The sequence below is a fragment of the Amblyomma americanum genome, chromosome 1 (assembly GCF_052857255.1).
Source record: "Amblyomma americanum isolate KBUSLIRL-KWMA chromosome 1, ASM5285725v1, whole genome shotgun sequence".
NCBI lineage: Eukaryota > Metazoa > Arthropoda > Arachnida > Ixodida > Ixodidae > Amblyomma > Amblyomma americanum.
This window is the reverse complement of record NC_135497.1, coordinates 280215473-280238066: the sequence shown is the minus strand read 5'-3', so window position 1 is coordinate 280238066 and position 22594 is coordinate 280215473. Positions and strand designations below refer to the sequence as shown.

Sequence of the window (22594 nt, the reverse complement as noted above, 5' to 3'; positions counted from 1 at the left end):
TCGCTATTGATTTTATTTATGTTATTACTTTATTGCAATTGTTATTTTATTTGTTTCACTCGCTCTTTGTTCCATTATGGACGAGTCATGACCGTACCGAAACATAGGAAGCCCCTGCTCGGCTCGCGGATTCGGTTGTCCTCAGGGGTCACTACCACCACCACACCACCAACACCACGCGTATTATTGCGAAGAATACGGACTCATACTCAGTGGTTTCGGCAAAGTGCGCTTTCTAACCAGCGTCTCCTTTTCCAGGACGGGAAAAGCAGGATGCCGTTTTGTTCTTCACATAACACACCAGTTATTTTTATTATTATCATGATTTCTTTCTTTTTTTCCTAGAGGTGTTGGAATGTCGGCAACAAATGCTGCAGATCGGACACGCCTCAATTGCTCCCGGCGTCCCAGATGGCGCTGGAGGCGCCCATAGCTCAGTGGGGCTAGCAAGTCACCGGCCGTCGACTCCGGGGTGCCCGCGACGCACTCTCGCGCATCGGGCCCCGGAGGGCCAAGGCGCGATGCCCATCACAGCCGATCCGCGAGGGGAAACAGGAGCAGAAAGCGCGTTGACCGCGAGCACTGCTAACGAGCCGGCCGGGTTGTGGGATGCAGGTCACTGGGTCCGCTCCGCCGCCGCGGGGGAAGAGAACGAAGAGCGCTGCGCCGGCTCAACATTCTTCTTTCTTCGTTCCCCCCCCCCCCTCCCCTCTTCTACTTTTCTCTCCGCATCCTCGGCAGTTTCCAACTTCTCGGCTTTTTCGTTCTCCGCGCGCGGTTGTTGGAGCGTGCACGTGGCTCGTGCCTTCTTCCAGCGCGCACGGCTTCCGCGCGTCGGGCGAAAACCTAAACGGCGTCCGAGCAGCACTCGCCGCGGCGGCGGTGGTGGTCCGAGCGGGAGCCAGCAACTATTTGCGTCCAACAGAAGAAGCAGCAGCGGCGACGCGGGAGAGCGCGGCGCTGCTTGCCTGTCACGCTGCTGTATGCTCGCGTGAGCCTGCCTCCGTCGAGTTACCTTGCGGGCTTCGCGCAGAGTGGAGGGACACGTGTTTTCGTTTCCCTTGCTTCGCTCCTATATATTTCCTCAATTGTCAGCGCGCGCTGGGGGGGGGGGGGGGGGGGGGGGGTACGCGGGTAGCGGGACTTCTCACGGTTAGCGTCGCCGGCGGCAGCAGGCTGCGCTGACGTCACCCCGTGCACACGATCCGGGTTGAGTCACCTTTAGCCTGGAAAGGAAAGAAAAAAAAAAAGGTCCGGAGCAGGAGCAGCAAAGAAAAAGAATATACCGAATCAATAAGGTAGTGTTTTCTTTCCGACTTCGCACCTTCTGTAAGCACCTATAGCTAAATCAGCTGCCAGCTGTGCTCGCAGAGGAAGCCTAACACTCAATGGTGTCAGGCCACTTATTCAGACGAGTTCCGTTTAAAATTTGCGGTTAATGCGTTCACCTTCAAACGAGAGTTATATATTCGACAGTGGCTCCTTGACGATATGCCAACACACCCGTGAAGAAAATCAAGACCTATTCTTTCTTCTGCCCGCACCTCCCCCGCCTCCTTCCAGTCTTGAAGTTAATTCGCGTCCTAACTGATAACACTTGTTCTTGTTCAGCTTGCTTGAGCAACAAACAACAGTGACTCATCGGTCAGTGGAAACAATAAAAGCGGTTAGAAAGAGAGGGAGCCGACATCTAACTTTTGCTGGCGTGTGGCTCTTCAATACTGGTCGCGAAAACAAGCTGCCTGTATCTTCAGTGCTCAACGCTGACTCTAGATCCCTGTGCGTTCGGCTTCTGCATTTCGCAGGTATCTACAAAGGCATCCACAGCAAGAGAAAAATATTTTTTTTAGATTATCTGCTTTCTGGGGCTACTTTCAGGTCAAGTTTCTAGATCGCTGCGGCTCGCCGCGCACAGACTCTCTAATGGCGAACTCACCGCAGCACCACTTAACGTGCTCATACGCGGAAGAAAAACCGCACGGGCGCATGCCACGCGCTCACCGTCCACCGAGATGTTCCCACGTTCCGATATCCCCATGTTCTAATTTTCCCTATTGTGCTCACCCAGTGCAAATGACCGCTGCACGAAAGGACTGCCTACGTTTGCGATTATTTTTATGGGGCTCAGTGCTTTTCCGTCTTTGGGGAAATGCTCAGTAACACTTGCACATGCAAATAAAAAAAAGAACTGTAGGAAGGGTCTAACTTAAATTGAGCATGGTCTTTACTAAAGGCTAGTTATAGCTGTAGCTTTGCCCTCGCTTCGTACACAAAAATGAACGTACTATCGGGCGCTCCGGCTCCTTCCTTCTACGTTGCGCCAACCACTTCCGTGCTCTTGTGTATTCGTTTTTTTTCTTCTGCCCGATGCATGAATATCAGTTGAAGATGTTCATGTATTAACAGGGTCGTAGACGTAAACGCGGTAATATCACTATATATAAAAAATTACGGATGATTTAGTGTGGTTAGGGCAAATGCGAAATAGGTGCGCTGGCACTTCGGTTTTCACATCGGTTTCGGTTCGAGGCTCGGTTTTCAAGGTCAAACAGGTCTTCAGAGAAAGATCGACGAAATCGGCGAGTGTGGGCCTTAGTGTTAGCGCTATAAAACTGCAGAGGACACTCTAGTTCCGCCGTAAGGGTATGACGCGATATAATTATAATCGGTTAATGCTCATATATGCGCAATTGGTCGCTCTCTACTTTCATAGATCGCTGAGAGCCCACACACCACTCGTGGCGCAGTGGTGCAGCGGTTAAACAATGCTCCACTGCCCTGCTATGACAGGTGCTGCCACCGGCGGGGCTTGTGGGGTCCGGGTTGCTCTTTCCCGGCAACCCCTCACGACGAATCATTAATTTAACTGCCACCTGCCACGGTGGTCAGTTTGCTCACAATCCGATGGGCAGGCTGTCATGACGTCACAAGGCCACGTGAACTAGGCGGCCCACCTAAGCAACCGGGTTACCCATCGGCCAGACAGACAATGACGAAACCGGTGAGGGAGGTTAGTGCCAGCGCACTAAAATAAAAGTACTGCAGAAATAAGTATTTCTCCATAAACTGTGGTACGAAAGGAGCGAGCGACATAAAGAATCAAATCATTTGTTTCAGGGCTTCTCGGCCTTATCGAGCGCAGACCCGCAACCGCAAGCGTTGTACGTTTTTTACACGCTGTAGGCCATCTCCTTCGTGACAGAGGCCTAACGGCTGCCCTTAGTGTTGTGGCGTTTCTCACCAACCCGCGCTTCTAGCCGCCGCTCACACGCATGCGGTAATCGACGGAGCTGCATTCAGAGCTGGAGGTGGAAACGAGGAGAGGAGGGAAAGGGGATCTTAGGTCGGGCGGGAAACCAGTTGTGTTCATTTGAGCCCCGTTCAGGGTCGCGGCAAACGTTCGCCTCTATCCTCAACAGGATTGGTCACTGCGCAATTCAATGAGTGTTCACCAGTGTTCACCGCTACCCTGGCGAAGCCTGATTGGCCATTGGGTACCATCGAGGTGTAGCCCGACTTACATTCCCCTCTTCCATCTCCCGCTTCTGCCACGAATACAACTCCGTCGATTACTACACGTGTGTGAGAGGCGAGGTCAAGAGGGCACCTATCACACCAACTGGCCCCCACGTGTCTCAGTCACTGTCTGTAAGTCTTGATGCCATAGGTAGGATAATAGGAGGAGGAGGAGGAGAGACTTTAATGAATACAGGAGAGGTGTGCCTGGTTGTTACCCAAACATGCTACTGCCAGTGAGGGTGAAAGAAGAGAAGAAGAGGGTTCTCGGCCAGCTGCTGCCCTCACCGTTCCATCACGTTCCACGTGACAGTCACGGTAATGCAGGATATTCTAAATCTGCCGCTATGAACTAGGGTGGCGCTGGTGAACACTCTTAGGACTAGTTTACGTGCAACATAAATACACTCGAAAGTAGAAGATTGGGCATCCGTCGCCGTATCTCCGTTGGTAGAGCACCGCATGGGACAGGCCGAAGCCGTCGATTCGGATCCCACCGGTGGCTTCTGGCTGTCTATTCTTATACCTACTTTTTACTCAGTTATCCTTCGGGTAAAATATTATTGCGCTACTAATATCCCATTGATCAATGCCACAAATAAAAAAATGGAAAAACATTCCCTTGTGATTTCACTGGTTTCAATGTCTGTTGGCTGCCTTCATATGTATCGCGACTTGATCGTTTTACTTGTGTGCCCCTCTAAGACAATAACCTCTTGTGCATTCCAGGTGTTTCACGCTAGACTTTAAGTAACTTACAATAATAGGCTTTTTGGGGCAAAAATGTGGCTTTTGTGGCATAGTATGTCCAGTGTCGACGGACACCATAAAACCGGTGAATCGTTTTAAGCAGTAAGCTGGTTAACTAATTTCTGATAATTAACTTTTTTAAGTATCACAGCTGCGCGACCGGTATCAATTAGAGATTTGTAGCCGGTTGTTAGTAACAGCGGTTTCAGTTTTTAGAACTTCGAAAACGCGATTACTCTTGGTGCTGTGGCTCGACAAAGTTCGGCTGAATCGTGCCAAAACACACGCGCTTTCGAAAAGCATTCATGCAAAACAACCTTTACTGTGCACGTAACTAGTCAACGAAGCCAAACTTTGTCTAGCCACAGCACGAAGAGTAATCGCGTTTTCGAAATTCTCAAAACTGACATGGCTATTACCAACGACCGTCTACAAATCTCTAATTGCAACTAGGCGCCTAACTCTAAGAGTTAAAAAGTGAATAAAACTTAGTTAAACAGCTTACTACCCAAAATGATTAATCGGTTATCTGGTGCCCGCCAACACTGGTAACACTATGCTGAGAAAGCTATATTTTGCCTAAAAAAACCTATTTTTGAGAATTACTAAGTCTTCCCTGAAACACCTTGTATTTCGATTGCATGAGTCCTGTGGATATGTCCTGAAAATTCTGTGTTCATGTGGCCTCACAGCCCGAGCCATGCGTATAAACTTCTGCGAACATTTTTTTTTTCGTTTCAAAACGATTCGAGGGTTGCCTTCTACCTTCCCCCTTAACTGCACCTCCGGGTCGGTTCTCACTGGTTGTTGACAGATTGGCGATTTTCTTTTCAACCTATTTGTGTTACGTACGTGGAATTTAGGTAGCGATCAATGCCCTAATAACTAGGGAAAAAAATAATGCAGGGTATTTTTATCGGCGACACCAACAGTGTATTCTCGTCTCCAATAAAAATACCACAACAGGAGTTCAAAGCGTAGAAAAATAGCGGCAATGACCGCGGTGAGTGGCTATCTTAAGAAGTTCTAAAACTGCTTAAAGCCGTTGATCCTGCCTACCGGCAAAGGAAACGACGAGGTTACGGAGCCTTTCCTCAACCTTTCACGGAGAACTGACTGCGATCGCGCTCGCTGCGGCCGCGTCCTTCTTGCTGTGGCCCACGTGGCAGCACTGCCAGCCTAAGTTCAGTGCAATACAGCCACTGCAATTGGTGGCCGATACAATGTTGTACTTATAAGAATGACTGCGGCGCCATGTGCGTGCACCAAGCGCGTAGCGAGAATTCGTGGTGACGTTAAGTAACCTAGTTTATTCGAAAATCATTTAGTTTGGAAGCACTGACGCTTGGAAAGCGTAACTAGAGCAAGGTCGCCGTTTCAATTTACTTGCCAAAACTTTGTTGTGACTCTAAGTTCGTGCCGAAAACATGCCACGATATAAGATGCTATCCGGCCACCGCCGATACAACCGGTAGGCCGCCTTTATGCTTCTATCTCTCATGCACGCATTTACGAGCAGATTGCAGCTGCGTGTACTACGTAGAGATGGCTGAATACATGCACCAGTCACCATTTCACAAGGAAAAAAATGCAAGTGAAAAGAATAAATTCTCAATTACGTGCCTGAATTCACCGTTGCTGAGCAGCTATTAGAGCGGTACCTGGGTGCGCCTCATTCGCTGCAATTTTTAGCTGATTTGTTTATTTGCTTTCCTTTTCTTTCCCGCCAGGTGCTTTGTCGGCTCGAAGAAAATCCGCAAAGAAAAGCCAGACGCTCGAACATACCGTAGGAGCAGGCTTTGAGGAAAAATAGCCGACCCATTAAATGAACGGCTTTACTGAATTGTTGAACTTGAAACTTCATCCTCAAAAAAAAAAATAAGAGAAGGAGGAAGAAAATGTTCTCTTTTCGACGGCACTTTATCCTCGTCGCTATCACTTTTCGCTACAGTTTAGCTACTTGTACTGCGCCTGAAATGGTAACATCTCCTTTCAGCGCACAAAGATTCGCGCCACGAAGCAGGCCGCACCAAAAGCGTCAGCTGCTCCGGAAATCTCAGCGCGGTCGTCCCGGAACTAGGAGCCTCTATAGACTTAATGCGCTTCCGCAGTCGGCGTCTCCATAACGACGGCCCTTCCTTCCTTTTTCTGCCTTGCTTGGCGTTCGTCGCGTGCCTCGGCTTCGCGGACAGCTCTGACGAGACCCTGGTTTAATGCGTGTCGGCCGAAAGAGCGTGGAAAGCGGTATACGTTTCCCCGTATAATGCTGCCGGCGCCCGCCATTACTACTGGCCTGCACGCGAAATGGAAGGCGCCGTACACCGAGGGAGGCGCGCGGGCCCGCGAGTTTGGGCGCATCCTTAGCGCGCAATCTCGGGAAAAACTCGCGCTGTGCCGCATGGGCACCAGAAGTGGGTTGTTGGCGGCTGCGATTCGCGCCGGCCGGTATCCGCGCGCCCGAATCGCACAACGCGGCCACGTCTGCCTTTTCGTTTTGTTTTTTGTTTCTCCACTTCCCGTCGTCCGCTTCCGACAGGGACCCCGCTTGCTCGAAGTGACGACCACCCGGAAGTGTCAGCGACTGAACGGCGGAGGCAGCAGCGCGCGCGAGCCCGCGTGTGCTCGGACGCCCGGTCCGAATCGATTTCGAAGGGTCGAGTAGTGGCGTGGCGTCTCTCGGAATGCGCGGTGTTCTTCCACGTGACGGCCGCGTTGCTGCCTCGAACGCTCCCGCCGCTTGTCTCAATCATGCTTGCACTGCCGCCCCGCGGGTAGCAGCGAGGGCGGAAAGACACGCGTTCCGGGTATCTTTATACATAGACGATGTTCGCAACAGTATACGCCTGTGCCGCGTAGTGGGAAGGGGCGTATAGTGTTGACCTCGAGCTCCGGCTGAGCGGGACAGGCGACGTTCGTGTTAGGACGCTTACATTCGTGACTAACGGCTCCTCACGATGCGTTTATAAGCGTGACGCCGACTCGTACGGTGATCTTCGCTCGCCGTTCTCCTCTTTAGTTTTGCTTCCGGAATCGTGGCACAACTTTCACTGTGTGGTATGCTGAAAACGGCTACTTGCTTATACAATGACTTCTTATGCAGCGATTTCAGCAGAAAGTGTGTATTTGATTGCGAACCTCGATATGGCCGAGGACGTGATTGCCCCTACTCATATTGCAACGGGAGTTTATCAGGCTTTATTACATGAGCCAGTGATTACAGCACTGCGCCATAATGTACAGAGAATGGCCATGGCGCTCTCTGTTTCAATTTGGCCCCAATAGGTTCGCACTGACTCAAATTTTAAACTGTTTGGATCGCCGCTTGGTAGCGCAAGTCGCGCAGGGTACACACCGGAAGTACTGGCTGCAAAGCTGAACTGGGCCATGCCGGCCCATCTGCATCTCTTGACAAAACGCAGCTTTCTGTAGCGGGCGGCCCAGAGACTACGAACCTGTTTCGTTTTTTTTTTTTTTTCAGTGAGAAGACGTAGCGCCATCATTTGTCAAGCGTCTCCTTTATTTTTCTTCGCTTCGTTCGCTATCTTGTTTGTGGTTGCGATTCGCCACAGCCTCCTCGCTCTTGGGTGATTATTCCCCCCTCCCTTTCTCTCTTGGTCTGTCCCGTTTCATACTTTGTGGGCAGACAACCAGTCTATTGCCAACCAAATTGCCAAATGTAAGCAAAGGAGCGTTACGCATGCCGTAGAACTGCTAATGGAGTCACTCAAGTAATTTGACGCCTTCCATGCGAGCTCGGGAGTGCGACATTTTGCCTTCGACCTTCTCGTAGAACAGCCGTGACGACAGTCAGACAGCTACGGCGCGCTGCTAGTGGAATCGTCATTGCCGCGACACAATTTGGCGTGGTTGATAATCTATCCCTTAATAAAACATCCATTGGCACCTTTCGTAAACGAGCCTCCGCGGTGGCGGAGTGGTTATGGCGCTCGGCTGCTGGCCCGAAAGAAGCGGGTTCGATCCCGGCCGCGGTGGTCGAATTTCGATGGAGGCGAAGATCTAGAGGCCCGTGTACTGTGCGATGTCAGTGCACGTTAAAGAACCCCAGGTGCTCGAAATTTCCGGAGCCCTTCACTACGGCGTCTCTCATAGCGTGAGTCGCTTTAGGACGTTGAACCCATATAAACCAAACCTTTTGTTAACGTACTTCCTTACTGCAGTTCTGCTGGATGCATCTCGATGGAATTTGCATAGCGCTTTTGGCCTGCATTACGCCGTCTCGCCGTGGTCCGTAGATGACGTTAAACGATATACAGTGGAGCCCAATTATAACGGTTGCAGGTATAACGAACGTTCGTTCGTTACGAATGTTTGTGGGGCTAACGTCAAAATATGCGGTAGGGGTCATGACAATTCGTCTCAGATGCAATGAACATGCGTGGCCGCGCAACTTGGTTATAGCGAATGAGGAAGTGTCGTAAACTCAGCTCCCATGTTGAAAAACTTGCGCTTTGCAGCAAGTGCTGTGATCGAGGAGTGTATCTTAGCCCCCGCGACACCGCCCCGGAAAGAACATAAAGAGACGGAATAGAAAGTGTAACCACCGGGCAACGTCAATCATTGCCTGCATGTGCACTGGCTGGTCAAAGCATCCGAAGCGAAAGCAGAAGTTACTGCCCATGGTGGCGGACCAAGTAACGGCAGCGATTTGAGGAGTTTGAATGCCTTGCTGGCCACGCTGGGGTATGCGCCGCCTGCCCTGCCTGCTCCGCCTTTTGTGTTGCTGCCATGTACAGGCAGCGCCTAGTGCAGCTGACACATGAAGTGCACACTTGCGCTGCGCTGCTTTCGTTGCTGCATGTGCCCAGGAACGACAGACGATGCTTTCGAATACACACGTGATCAGACGCACGCAAATTTGTGACAACACATCGTTGATGCATAGTTGAAAAAAGAAAATAAGCTTTTAAGGAAAGTAAAAGGAGCAGTAATTGTCTCCCTTGTTGATGGACACCTCGACCGCGCCGTAGAGGAAAGCTGGAAGGTGGGAGCGGATGAAGAAAGAGGTGCCGTAGTGGAGGGCTCAGGAATAATTTCGACCACCTGGGGATCTTTAATGTGCACTGACATCGCACAGCACACGGGCGCCTTTTAAAAGAGTTTCGTCTCCATCCAAACACGGTAACCGCGGCAGGGTTCGAGCCTGAGAACTCCGGCTCAGCAGCCGAGCGGCCTAACCACTCAGCCACCGCGGCTTGTGCACAGACTACGTTCGTGCCAAGACAACATCGCAAAGCCATGCTCTTATGTAGCCGTTGTATGGAATGTGCGAGCGCTCCCCAATCACTAGGAGTCTGAATAATGCGATCTGCCCCCAGTTAGCGTGGACGCTTGAACCGCCATTATTCATATCCCGTCCCTAACTCAGTTTTTTTTTTTTTTGGCAGCAAGGGTCTCGGCAAGGAGGAAATGACCGCTTCTCACAGCCTATAAATCGCCGCTGTAGGTTTTGGTTTGAAGATGTACGCGCATGAAGCAGTTTTTACGAAATTAACGCCACTTTTCGCGGACGATGCTTTTGGTCGTATATTAGGGGCAGTGCACTTACTGCGAGCATGAAATGCAGCGAACGCAATCTTCGTTACCGTCATGTTCGTTATAAGTGGACTCGACTGTATATTATCTCTGAAAATGTTGCAGAAACCGAATATGCGTGCACTGCTTTGGGATATTAGCAGGCACACCGATTGCACGCAATAATGTGCCACGCTGACTGTATGCCCGAGAAGGGCCTTCGTGTTTCCATGTCTGACGGTGTGCCCTCTTCTTTCGGATGCGCAGGACACCGAGTCCATGACCCGGCAGTGGTCTGCGATGGAGGCGGCGCTGCGCTCGACGGCCGAGCAGGCTGTGCAAACCATGTTCCCGGCGCTGGTGAAGGTCAGCGGTGAGGCCGAGCTGTCTGGGGACTGCCAGGCGGCACTGCTCAAAGTCATACTGGGAGTCAGACGCCTGCGGGACTGGGCTATACGCCGTGAGTACACCTTGCCATACCGAGGCGTAGCTGCGCCCTCAGGGAGCTAGCAGTCACAACTCCTGGCCCCTAACGGCTCCCCACTGACCAGCGACCACTCACAGTTATTCACCTCGTGCGCGCGCTCCAGACTGCCGGTAAAACTGTGCACAGGAGGCAGCAGCACTTAACACGGCTATGGAAACCATCTCCTGCTGAGTGAGAACGGCGTTGAAGGACATCGAGTGAAGTATTACTGAGAAACAATTGAAAATTATTTCTTGGAGGAAAGCAAACGGCGCAGTAATTGTCTCACACTGCGTTGGACACCTCAACCGCGCCGTGAGGGAAGGGATAAAGGAGGGCGTGAAAGAAGAAAGGAAGAAAGGGGTGCCGTAGTGGAGGGCTTCGGAATAATTTCGACCACCTGGGGACCCTTAACGCGGACTCACATCGCACAGCACACGGGCGCCTTTTGCGCTTCGCCTCCATCGAAACGCGGCAGCCGCGGCCGGTTTCAAACCCGGGAACTGCGGTTTAGTAGCCGGGCGCTCTAACCACTGAACCACCGCGGCCGGTCTCAAGCATTTTTAGCGCGCAGGTCAGGTCGAAAAGGCAATGAGCCGTCGTGTTTTTTTTTTTCTGTTCTTCCATGTTTTTACGCGTTGTGTTTTAGATACGTTGCTTTAACCATTAACACAGATGGAAATATTCCTGCGGATGTCGCAGATTGTTGATTTCTAAAGGGCGAAATACCGCCAGAAAAATTTTGCTTTAATAATTTTACCCATTAGTGCACCGTTCACGTGTTTTGGTATCGGTTATCCACAGAGACTGCGCCTAAATAAAGCGGTAATCGGCACATTCTGACCAGTCGTCGTGGAAGAGCGTAGGAGAGCCATTCTTCATACGAAGCACCCGCCGCGGTGACCCAGTGGTTACGGCGCTCGGCTACTGAGCCGGGGGAACCAGGTTCAAACCCGGCTGTGGCGTTTCGAAGGATGCGAAGCGCAAAATTCGTCCGTGTGTTGTGCGATGCGAGCGCACGCTTCAGGACCTCAGGTCGTCTAAATTAACCCAGAGCCCTCTGCTACGGCGTCCTTCATAGCCCATGTGTAGCTGCGCGTTAAATCCCGCAATTTAAATTTTTTTTACTCATCGGAAATATAGTTTCTAAGGATTAGTTCAGTGAGAAAAAAAAAACAGTTAAATCTGTATCTCTGTGAACCATGCGTCACAGATTAAGAAAAAAGCATTGACACTGTTACCAACACATATAACCTTGTTCCTGTGGCTGTCGCTAATGGACACTCAGACAGGTGTACTAAAAAGAAAATAGCCCACTAAACCTCTGAGCTGGTGACAGCCACAACATAGTAGGAACTAACTAACCGTGCGCCTTGCTCCATGTCGCCGAAATCGGGTTTCGAATGGAGCACATCGATTGATTACGGCGTGCGCACGTGATGTTGGTGAATAAATTTACACTTGCGACATGGCACAATCTTATTTCCTTTTCTTGCCCTTCTTGGTGGGTAGAAACTCACCGGCCGGCAGTCGCAAGGGCGAGGGAAAGACGCTCCACTCATGCGCTCAGCGCACACTCCACACTACTGCAGCGTGCGTCCGGCGAGAGCCCCACGCCAGGGGGCACCTCTCGGCCAGTCACTCTCTCGGTCGAGTAGCGGGTACGTGATCCCGGCAGCGTGCCGTTTGTCCTTTGGGGACGGCCAAGGGCGTTCACGCGCGTAAACAGAAACAAAAACACAGAGACCGTTGACCGGCAGCGCGGAGCTCCCTTGCGCGTGCGCCGGCATAGGGCTCCCGCGAAGGGCCCGCGCGCGCGCGGCAGGCACGCTGTTGAGAGGGGGTGACCGTTCCTCCGACTTCGCTCGGGAGGGCTTACGTGACCGCGCGAGGTGTGCGCCAATGCCCCGCGTGCGCCGGCGGGCTCACGGCTGGTCCCGAACTCACGCGGACGTGCCCTATCAGCGGGCGTCGTCGCGCCGCCAGCAGGGGATCCCACGGAATGCGGCATGGCGGGCGAAGATTGCGGGAGGAGGAGATTCGTAGTACGGCGGAAGGGGGGGACGCTGTGCCCGCTTCCTCCGTGTGTGCACACACACGCACGCGGACGCAACACACATGATGCGGCAAGAATCGACCTTGGCTCATCGTTGCTTTACTCGGAGATGCGGTAGCATCGCTCTCCCTTTCCAGACGGCTTTGGAGCAGCGCAGGTACGCGCCAAACTTGAAAACGCGGGTTCCGTCCTGTGTCGATGTATCGATCGTGCGCTGTGTCTTTTCTCAGCGTGTTTATACATTGGGCGAGCAGTACATACGAGCATCAAATATGTAGTTTAAAAGTGTTTCTCAATCCTCAGTGTCCATTTTTTAAATTGAGTAGATCTGAGCCCCAGAAAAATATATACTACAGCTCAGAAGGACACGGCCTCAACTGAACCGGGTGTCAACTCCAGCAATATTTATCGTCATAACGGCCGTTCGATTATGTTTCGAATCCAGGGGTGTATCCTTTTCCAGGGTGGCCGAGGTGCCGGTGCATGAGGTGCCTGTGAGAGCAGCTCGTAACTGATAACGCACCCACTCCTTCGTGCCTTTGCGCTCGAGTTCATGTCCCCGAGTGCAAGAATTATTTAGAGGGGAAAGTGGTGATTTTCTACTGGTGAGTTCCGCAAAAATTGAGTTCTCTTGGAATATATGTGCGTCCGAAAAGAGAGAGAAAGAAATTTGGAAATGATGGCAAGGTGGTTGATGTGCCGCGCTTTCAGCTGGCTAGGCTGCACTGCAGGGAAAAAGAGCGGAGCTGAGAGAAGGAAAGCGAGAGATAAAGGGCCATATACATGTCAGAGGATGAACACTGCATTTTCCCAATGCGGCAACCCAGGACAGCGGAGCCATGCTTGAGAAGGCCTTCAGAACTGACAAGTGCTCGGTCCTACACACTAAAAACTGCTCCTCTCTCTCTCTCTCTCTCTCTCTCTCTCTCTCTCTCTCTCTCTCTCTCTCTCTCTCTCTCTCTCTCTCTCTCTCTCTCTCTCTCTCTCTCTCTCTCTCAAAAAAGCCAAATACTTAGCAAACGTTTACTCCACATGAATTGGCTTAGTAGGGAAATGCCTACTTCGGCAGTGTACGCCAGGGAGTTGAACTGTTTATGCACTCCCTTTGAGGGCAAAAAGAGTTGGAGGATGGTTGTACTTTCTTCGCTTTAATAATACAGCATAAGGTCATCTGTGACCAGCATTTCTCGCAATATACTTCTGTAGCTGATTACGGTAAACGAAAAACGAAGCGATCGCCTTTTGCGTGGTTGGAGGAAAGTGGTATATCACAGCGGAATGTCTGATTGCGCACCATTCAGCGAAGGCATGCACTTGCGTACATAAATTCCAGAAGAGGTTGTCTCCTAACTGTCTCAAGTTTCTGCAAAACAGTTACAGCCCTATCGCTACGCGAAAAGGTTCTATGCCCTTCGGGTGCACCATTCACGCATTCGTACATCTGTTTCAAAGCGGCGACCTTCCGAGGAAAAAAAACGCTTCGTAGAAACTGCCGATGCTTCGGCTGCATAAGGAAAACATTTCCGCTAAATCCTTGTAAATCTTCACGATTCGCCGCGAAACTTCGCTGTATATATTTCACACTACAGTGCTATTACGGCGTGAATGCTCGACGTGAGTGTAGGTGAAGCTACACTCACTTTTTAATACAATGAAATATGTAACAGGAAGCCAGTGATTTCTGCTAACGAAGGGCAAACCTTCAACATGCCGCACGCTTTGAAATATGGTACGAACCATCAGGCTGTTGGTACTAACCACCGGACTGGGGTAATTATGAGAATAATCAATGATGCTTAACCAATTAGATGCATAATTAAAATTATTTAATAGGAACTGGCGTCCTTCACGGGTGACAGTTTGTTGCTGAAAAGATTTTCATTGTTTCAAACTTATTATCTTTAGGTTTGGTTTATGTGGGTTTAACGTCTCAAAGCGACTCAGGCTATGAGGGACGCCGTAGTGAAGGGCTCCGGAAATTTCGGCCACCTGGGGTTCTTTAACGTGCACTGACATCGCACAGTACACGAGCCTCTAGAATTTCGCCTCCATCGAAATTCGACCGCCGCGGCCGGGATCGAACCCGCGTCTTTCGGGCCGGCAGCCGAGCGCCATAACCACTCAGCCACCGCGGCGGCCCTCTATCTTCAGGAGCTTCATAAAATATTCGCCTAAACACCCAGTATGTGTTTAAAACCAGTGGAATGAGCACCAGCCGTAGTAAAGAGGTAGCACACTCGGCTCTTGATTCCTTGCTTAGTTGCGGTTTATTATTTTCTAAAGTTTCGTAGTAGAAGGAGTACATCCACTCCTGCAGGGGAGTATGTGTGCTGCAATCTGCCTGGAAAGAGTGGGGCAATTCTGGCAAAATGAGAACTATGGGACAAGTGTCTACTCCGTCGAAAGGCGTTCCTATAGTACCCGTTTACTTACGCCTAATGAACCTCTGCTCCGACAGCGAACGGTTGTCAGCTGTCATATGTGCCGAGCGCAGTGTATACCGCTGGTCTTATATTAGTACATTGAGGGCGTGACTAAAAGAGACTTCTGATCGTCTCATTACAACCACAGATGAAGCAGGAAGGGATATGGCTTGTCCCGATTGGGATCGCAAGGGTAGAAGATGCAGAAGACTTCACGTCGCGGTAATCCAGGTGAAAGAAGCCCCTCGAGGCCAGGTTTCAGAGATCCAAGATTGAAGTTTGCAAAATCATCCGTGTTCAACGCGGCGCAAAATGAACGAGGGGTCATGGTAAGCCACAGTCCGCTGACCAACGTTTCGACGCGAGGACTTGTCTTAGGGTATACAGACGAACGACTGGATGTGAATGTTCGTAGTTTTAGTGAATGCTCATTATTTCGATCAATTAATAAGATTGGAGTACTTGTTTAGATTTAATTAAATTTTGGTGGAAATACAAATGACGGTGATCTGTACTCTCCTGCTTTAGTATTGAAGTTAGGCCTGAGCACAATATCATATCCGCAATAATTATTAAAGGTATTACAATTCAATTAAATGGTTCGAGCATTATAACTTTCGACATACGCCGTCACTAAGAAAGCAATGAATTTTAGATGACATTAATTCTCACCTTCTTTTGCAAGGAGATGCGCGCATGCACATAGGCTTGCTAGGAATGCCAAGAAATCCTTGGCAGACGGTTGCTGGCGAGAGCGTTCTCTGCGGTCTATGTGGCGTGAGCTTTTGAGCCGAGGTTTCCTTTGGCGCTGTTCTCATGGATATAATTTCCCAATGGCGTTACGTGATCGGTTATGTTGCATTCGTCTTTCACCGTTGTTAGTGGCGTTCGCTTGGGTACGGTGAATTTCGCGATGTTCGCTGTGAAAAATTCGTCGTGCCCGTGTTCTCAGGAAAATGCCATTCGGACACGTTCGTAGGAAGTGAGAATGTGTGACGTAGTCTCTTTTAGACCGACTCCATCACCGTATAGCCCAACTCGCTCGCTCGCGTGCTCGATGTTTGTGCAGTGTGGGTTGCTGCTGGAGAGGGCGATCGACGCTCCGACCACCTTGTACCCTTGCTTTATGCGCTGTCGAGTTGTCGAGACGCGGACTCCTGCAGTGTTGACTCCCAGTGATTTCGTTCCTTCGGCCGACGCCCGCTTTGTCCGAAAAGGCCCGTTGTCCCGCGCGGCGACGTGTTTGCACTTGCACCGCCGTCTCGTCCTTGCCCCCGATGTGCGCCGGGTACCGAAAAGGCGAACCGTGTGGGCGCCCGACAAGGCGTCACGCACGATCGGGTGGCGTCTTTTGCCGAGTGGACGCCATTACGTCGGTGGAGCGTCAGACTGTCCTCGGCGAGCGCGGCATGGCCATTGTTGCGCCTTGACGGACGTTTTGGGGGCGAGTCCTTGAGGTTCGAACTCGTCCGTGTCCTCTCCCAGAGGGACTGAGTTACTGAGTGCGGTGCGCTGACCACTGCCAGGCGACTTGTATCTTTCCTCGGCAGTCAGCGCTGGGGCGCTTCCCTCAGAGTTCGTAAATGCGCGCGCATGCGCTGGATCTTGAAGTAACTCACTGAGGGTGCTGCAAAGCAACAAATTTGCACATCCACATGAAGTGCTGCACCTAAGGTACAAAAATAATTGCGGGTCCATGAAAAGAACGATCAATAAAGTGTCTCTGCCTCACCAAAGGTACAGGTAGAAGCAATATGAGAGGGAATACGGGAGCGCGTGGCCGCCGCATTTCGCGGACCGCTGTCTTCGCGTGGCGGAGAGGATCGGCGGTCGCAGATTCGGCGGACACAATTAAACAAAAATAAAAGAAAAAAAACTGAGCATGGTGGCAACTGCCATCACCCCGTTTCAAAGGGGACACTCCTACCTGCTGTCCACCCATCCATCCATGCTCACGTCCAGTAAGTGTGTCCGGCTGCTCTTTCCGCGCATGCGCTTGCTGCCGCCCATTATCATCGTCCGTCGGCGGCAGCGTTTTGCGAACACGCCCGCCCGTGTTCCCTCCCATTTTTTTTTTTCAGCTGTACTTCACGAGGTCACAAAAAATTCAGGAGGGCACTTTGTTGACCTGAAGTCCGGTGAGGCGAAAGCCTTTAGCGCGGTGTTGCTGCTTGTGCCACTGATGTGTAGTTAAGATGCTAATTAAGTACACAATTGTTAGCGAATCTTAAATGCTGGAGACACTGGGGGTGTTTGTGAGGCATCCATCTGATTCGACGCCTTTCTCCAAACACTCTCCAGCGTCCTAGACAAGGAGCACTGCTTGTGCGTTGACAGGAAGTAGCGTAGTCGTTAGCACGCTCAGCTGCGGAACGGAAAGATGGTGGTTTGAATCCCACCGTGCAAAAAGCTTTCTATTCTTATTGATTTGAAGAGCGTAACGGACGGACGCGATCATGAGCCACTAAAGGCTTTCACCTTAAAGTTATGCATGCCGAATTGTTTATGTGGTTTCCCTGTGGCCTTCCGATCTTCGAACAGTAGTCATTCGAAGCTTGCCGTCCGCTAACCGCAGTGAGGCGATACGTGCATGGAGCTCATGCGACGGTAGGCTGAGTGTTTGCAGCCTCTCATTCTACTTTACCGGGCTTAACCCAGTATTATTTATTTGCTTCTCAGCCAAGTGAGTCTGGCATGAAAAGGGGTTGCTGCCACAGTCTTTTGAAGTGACGGTTTGACACACAAACTGGCAGCTCGACAGGAACAACGTATGATGATACCTTTTTGCTGTTATCCTTTCTCCTCGCCCTTGTTCAGTGTGTGTGCTTTGAGTGCAGCTTTAAACAACTGCAGAGTGAACTTTGCGTCGGGCAAGAAACTCATTACACTCATTACGCAATATTTTATTTCCGGAGGCCCAGAGAATGCGCAGAGATTTTTTAAAATATTAAATACTTATCAACGCTCAGCGTATATACTCCAACTAATGCATTTCAGTAAAGTTTCTTCTAGGGCAAGCTGATGGCGCATTTTTTTTCGTTCTTGAAGAAAACCGGCAGCAAAAAAAAAAAAAACGCGCACACGAAAGAAGACACCTGTAAACGCTGATAGTTGGTGTCTTCTTTCACGTCTTTTTCACCCTGAACTAGTCTTGAGAACGAAAGAAGAATATATAAAGCGTACTATGCATTGTCTCGCTCGTACAGCAGGGACGTTTGTAGCCTTTCTCTACTTGGAGACACACGCAAGCGTGCGTGTCGAAGCGTGAGCGTCCTGGTCATTTCCGTGCTTGGCACCCATGGAGGTTTCTGAGAGAGCAAAATTCAGGCCGCCGCTTTTGCCGAAAAGGGAGAGAACACGAGATACTTGTTTAGCCTAGAGCCGTGTGAGGTCTCTTTGAAGGCGGAGGTTTGCAGACGAGGATGGGGTGCCGTACAGGCGCGTTGGTTGGCCGGTTGGTTGAATAACAAGAAAGCAGCGCTGAAACATGATAAAGTTAAAAGGAAAGTGCCCGCGTCATCCCTGTCCTGCTCTAGCGCCTGTATCCCGTTTCAACGCTGTTTCGTTGTGGTGGGCGTAGCGTTTTTGCCTTGCAGCTAACAAGTGTGCTGTTCGTATACCTGTCAAGCGCAGACGTGTCTGCAGTCGATCGCACCCCTCATAAGCCGTGTCGAAGGGACTAACGCTACGAACCATGGCAGTCACCTGCAAATTCTTAGTAATGGCGTTGGGAAAGCCCTGGATATGCTGCTTTACTACCGCCCGTGAATGGTATTTCGGCCATTCGCACTTCCTTGAGTCTATCCCCATCTTTTATAACCGAATGAACAAACATGCTGTTTATGACTCAACGGTAATGCATCTTTCGACAGGTCACAGTGGAAAAAAATTTTTTTTTCTCATTCCAGGTTTGGGCACGTTGTAAGTAAACCCGGCTTATTCATTCTTTAGTTCTTACCTCGCCTAATTGGCAGTTACAGAAATTAATCGGCTCAAGACGCATTACCAAAATTAAACTTCCAAACCCGAACGTCTGCAGTGTTTTATCGTCATTTAACCGCTACCAGATTCATCCAGAGAGCTTTACTGTTCGCTGGCGCGGTCATATAAGGCCCATTCATGCATCACCGCCATTAACTTTTGAGGACCGTCGACGACTGAACCTGTGAACATTGCTTTTTGAGAGTACTTCTGGCCTGCATACAGGCATCATTACCTAGTCGCGACAGTAATAGCCATACAAAGGCTATCAATCAATCACAGTATCAGGAGTGGGGTGGTTTCGCCTGGAATTATTGTTTTTGGGAGCTACAACCCTGAGAACTTTACTGTTCAAAGGTATGTGTCGTTCAGCCTATCAGGTACTCCGGACTTTCTTTGGTTTGCTTATACCTAAAAGTCTGCATTGACAGTTTTCGGCTATGTCGGAAGTTAGTAAAATTTCCTATTGTCCCCCATACGCAGCCTCATAAGCGCGATCAAAATGTACATTTAGGTACGCCTGTGATCACATCCAGCACATATTTTTTGTTGTTGTGTACTATGCTTGCGTTTTAGATTGTAACTTAATAAGAATTCGCGAAAGCCCGGTCATAACATTGGGCTTGCGCGAGTAGTAGATTACATTTGTCATAGAATACCAGATGAAATGCATTTACCCAAGAAGCGACTTCAGCCAATTTTTAACATAAAAGCCATTTTTCAGCGCAAGCAAATGTACTCCAAACATGCACAGCATATTTACGTTCCTGTTATTTCTACACTTTATTAGCTTGCATCGTGTTAATGGACAGTGTTTTAGGTCCCTTAGCCTGCCTTAGGCAATAGAGACATGCAATGGATTTTTTGCTTGCATATTTAAATGACACTGGACATCTTGACAAGCTCCAATTTCACCTTGCATGTTACCATCATGCATGCATTCTTCACGCAGTGAATTTTGTTAGCCCATTTGTTGGATTATGCACTTCATCATTTTATATGTACCATCATTACTTGCCAATGCACCTTAGATTGCATTTAATGGCCACATTTTGATCTTCTGCTCTTTTATTTCCTTTATTTCACCTTCTCCAAACCGCTCTCCTTCCGTCTTTATCTCCCAAATTCCCTTTCCCACGCAGAGTAGCATGCCAGCGATTTTTAGACGCCGGCTATATTCTCTGCTTTCCCATTAAAAGGTTTTTCTCTCTCTCTCTCTCTCTGTACTGGCGCAGCTCGACACCTTTCTTGATGTACAAACTTCGTTAAAAGTCTTAGGACCACAGGATTTGTCTTTGAGCCCTTTAGTGGAGCCCATGCGGCAGCCCTATGGATAAAAGTCTCAAAATATTAGTAGTAGCGTTCTTCAGTTTCTCGATAGAATTAGAGCTTTATCATCATAATCATGTTCAGCCTAATTACGTCCACTGCAGGGAAAAGGCCTCTCCGCCACTGACCTCCAGTAAACCCTCTCAGCGCCAGCTGCGGCTCCATTATTCCCACAAACTTCCCAAACTCACGCGCCCACCTGACTATCTGCTGGCCCCTGCTACATGTGCCTTCAATTAGAATCCACTTCAATGCCTTAACGGACAATCGGTTATGTTTCCTTCTCATGTGCCCATGTGCTTCAGGGGTGTAATAAGCGCCCCATTGAACGACGGAAAAGCAGACTGCGTGGCTTGAAGTCTTTTTGACAGAGGGTGTACACATACCCACATGGGAAAACAAGTAGGGCTCTCGGCGGTGTTCACACTCCTCTGACGCACTATCAGCCAAAACAGTTCGGGTTGGCGCGGTCATACCTGCACCTATAGTTGTTCTACATCAGACCATGCATGCCCTCTGAATTTCTGTTGGGAGAGGCATGAATGGAGCGAGTGGGAAAGCGGAGCTTGGCTTCCTTACGTTTCCGGGTTTGCCGCCAGTAGGCAGCTGAGGATTCGTTATCCAGATCGGCTCTGCATACTCCTCTCGTCGTGGAAATGGTTTAGCGTCCGAATGAGGTTGTGTTTGCCGACAGCCACGTGCGCAAGTATTCGGGGTACGTACGCTTACCCATCGCATGCATTCTGGCCTTTCTCGGCACCTCGCTTCGCAATCAATGGGGCCCCCGCTTATCGCGGCTCGGACGAGGCGTTACCGGCGCTCGATGCTCCGCGACATGCGTATCGCTGAATCAGGACATTGCCTACGAACCCCGCGTGACCGCTCCGTCGGAGCCCTGCCCGCGTTAGGGAACGCGTTCAGAACGGGCCGAGCCCGACGATGGATCTCCCGCCCGATGTAACATTTGATACCTCCTGTGCGAGGTGCTGACGGAGGAGCTGGCCGCAAAACAAAGCATTCCCCGCGGCACCACTCGCACGCGGTCACCACCGCGCGGGGGTGCTCCTGAAGATCGCTGTCTTTCGATGCCACCGGCGGTCATTTCCCTGGCGGGTGGACGCGAGAGGGCCCGGCGGGGCGCGACTCCGCTCGGCCAGCACTGCTGCGAAAGCAGTTGGCCGGAAGCGAACGCAGCGCCCGCGCTTCACCGGCGGCGCGGTCGTCGGCGCCTATTTTCGAGGTCGCTTTACAGGCGCCCAACTGCAGGAGCGGCAGCAGGCTGCTCCACTGACACCACGCGGCGCCGCCGCCGGTGCGGTCGGCTCCTTCCTGTTCCGCGAGCCGAAGCCGCGATACGACGCCGCAGTCGTCGCCGCTGACCTTCCGTCCTTGTTGAGCCAACTTCCTGCACCTTTCCGCGCACCCACAGGGCATCCACTGTTAGTCTCGGTTTCTCTCAGACCCTCGCCGGCTCGGCGTCGCTCGTCGATGCCCTCGCGGCGTTTGGAAGATTACCTGCCGCCTAACGCGGACGCATTCCCGCCGTGGAGGTAGCCGTTTGCCGGCGGGAGCTCGGGCATTGCTCAGGTGTCCTAGTTCCCGTTTCTGTGCATCAACTGTGGCTGGAATTTTTCGAGGAATCGCAGACTGGTGACCTGTTTCGTGAAAATTATTTTTGTCCGCAGCTGAAAAACCATACGGCAGCCAGCGATGCCCGGAAAATGCCGGGATGGTGAGCACGGCTGCACTATGCCAACTCCACGCGGCCTGCGATGTTGTGCCCGTTCCACAAAACTCACTGAACACGATGAACGCTAGTGCAAGCTCATTGTTCGTGGAGAATGAAAGGGGTGCCTGCAGACCGGCGCAAGTATGCGGCGCCAGATCCGGCTGAAGATCCAACTAATCGCCCGTTCGTAATCCCTGCAGGTTTCTCAGCTTGGCGTCGTTTTGACTTTGGTGGCGGGTGGTCACATGGGTTGGATGAACGGTTGCCAAGTTTTCCGTATCTAGTGAAAGTATTTAAGACGCTTGGCGAAACCTTTTCGCAGAAATAATTTCTCACTTTCACGCACACACGAGAGTGGTGGGTGGTTGTCCGCCAGTGGTTGGCCGGCACCTTGGCTATCACTCGGTGCGTTATCACGACTCCCAAGGTTAGGGGCGCTAGCCAATTAATAATGCGAGTTTTCATGTGGGAAAAGCTTTGAGAATTCGAAGCTTGAGAATTCGTAGAATTCGTAGCCGTAGCTTCCACGGCACTGCCACGCCTTAGTGAGGCCTAAGTGAGGCCATGACCCAGTACTTTACCACTACGCTCTCCAAGAAGACCTCAATGTAGTTGGGCGTTTCCACCTAGAATTATAATGCTGTATATAATGTACCGAGAGTTATAATGCTGAAGAAGCTTGCTGAATGCTCACGCTAACAAGGCTATAACAAGAGAACGCTTGCGGCGGTAACTTCTGGAAATATATTTTTTTTATTATTTATCGCATACCGCGGACCAAATATGGTCCAAGCAGGAGAGGCACAGTAAAA

General features: G+C 50.7%; 1 protein-coding gene across 1 annotated transcript in view; it reads left to right on the top strand.

Annotated features, from left to right (window-relative positions):
- The window catches only part of LOC144115185 (nose resistant to fluoxetine protein 6-like), a 62410-nt gene that overhangs the window by 9246 nt on the left and 30570 nt on the right, over window positions 1-22594 (top strand). Inside the window, exon 2 of the mRNA XM_077649437.1 lies at window positions 10066-10258. Coding sequence (XP_077505563.1) covers window positions 10066-10258 — 193 coding nt within the window. The remainder of the gene's footprint in view (window positions 1-10065; window positions 10259-22594) is intronic.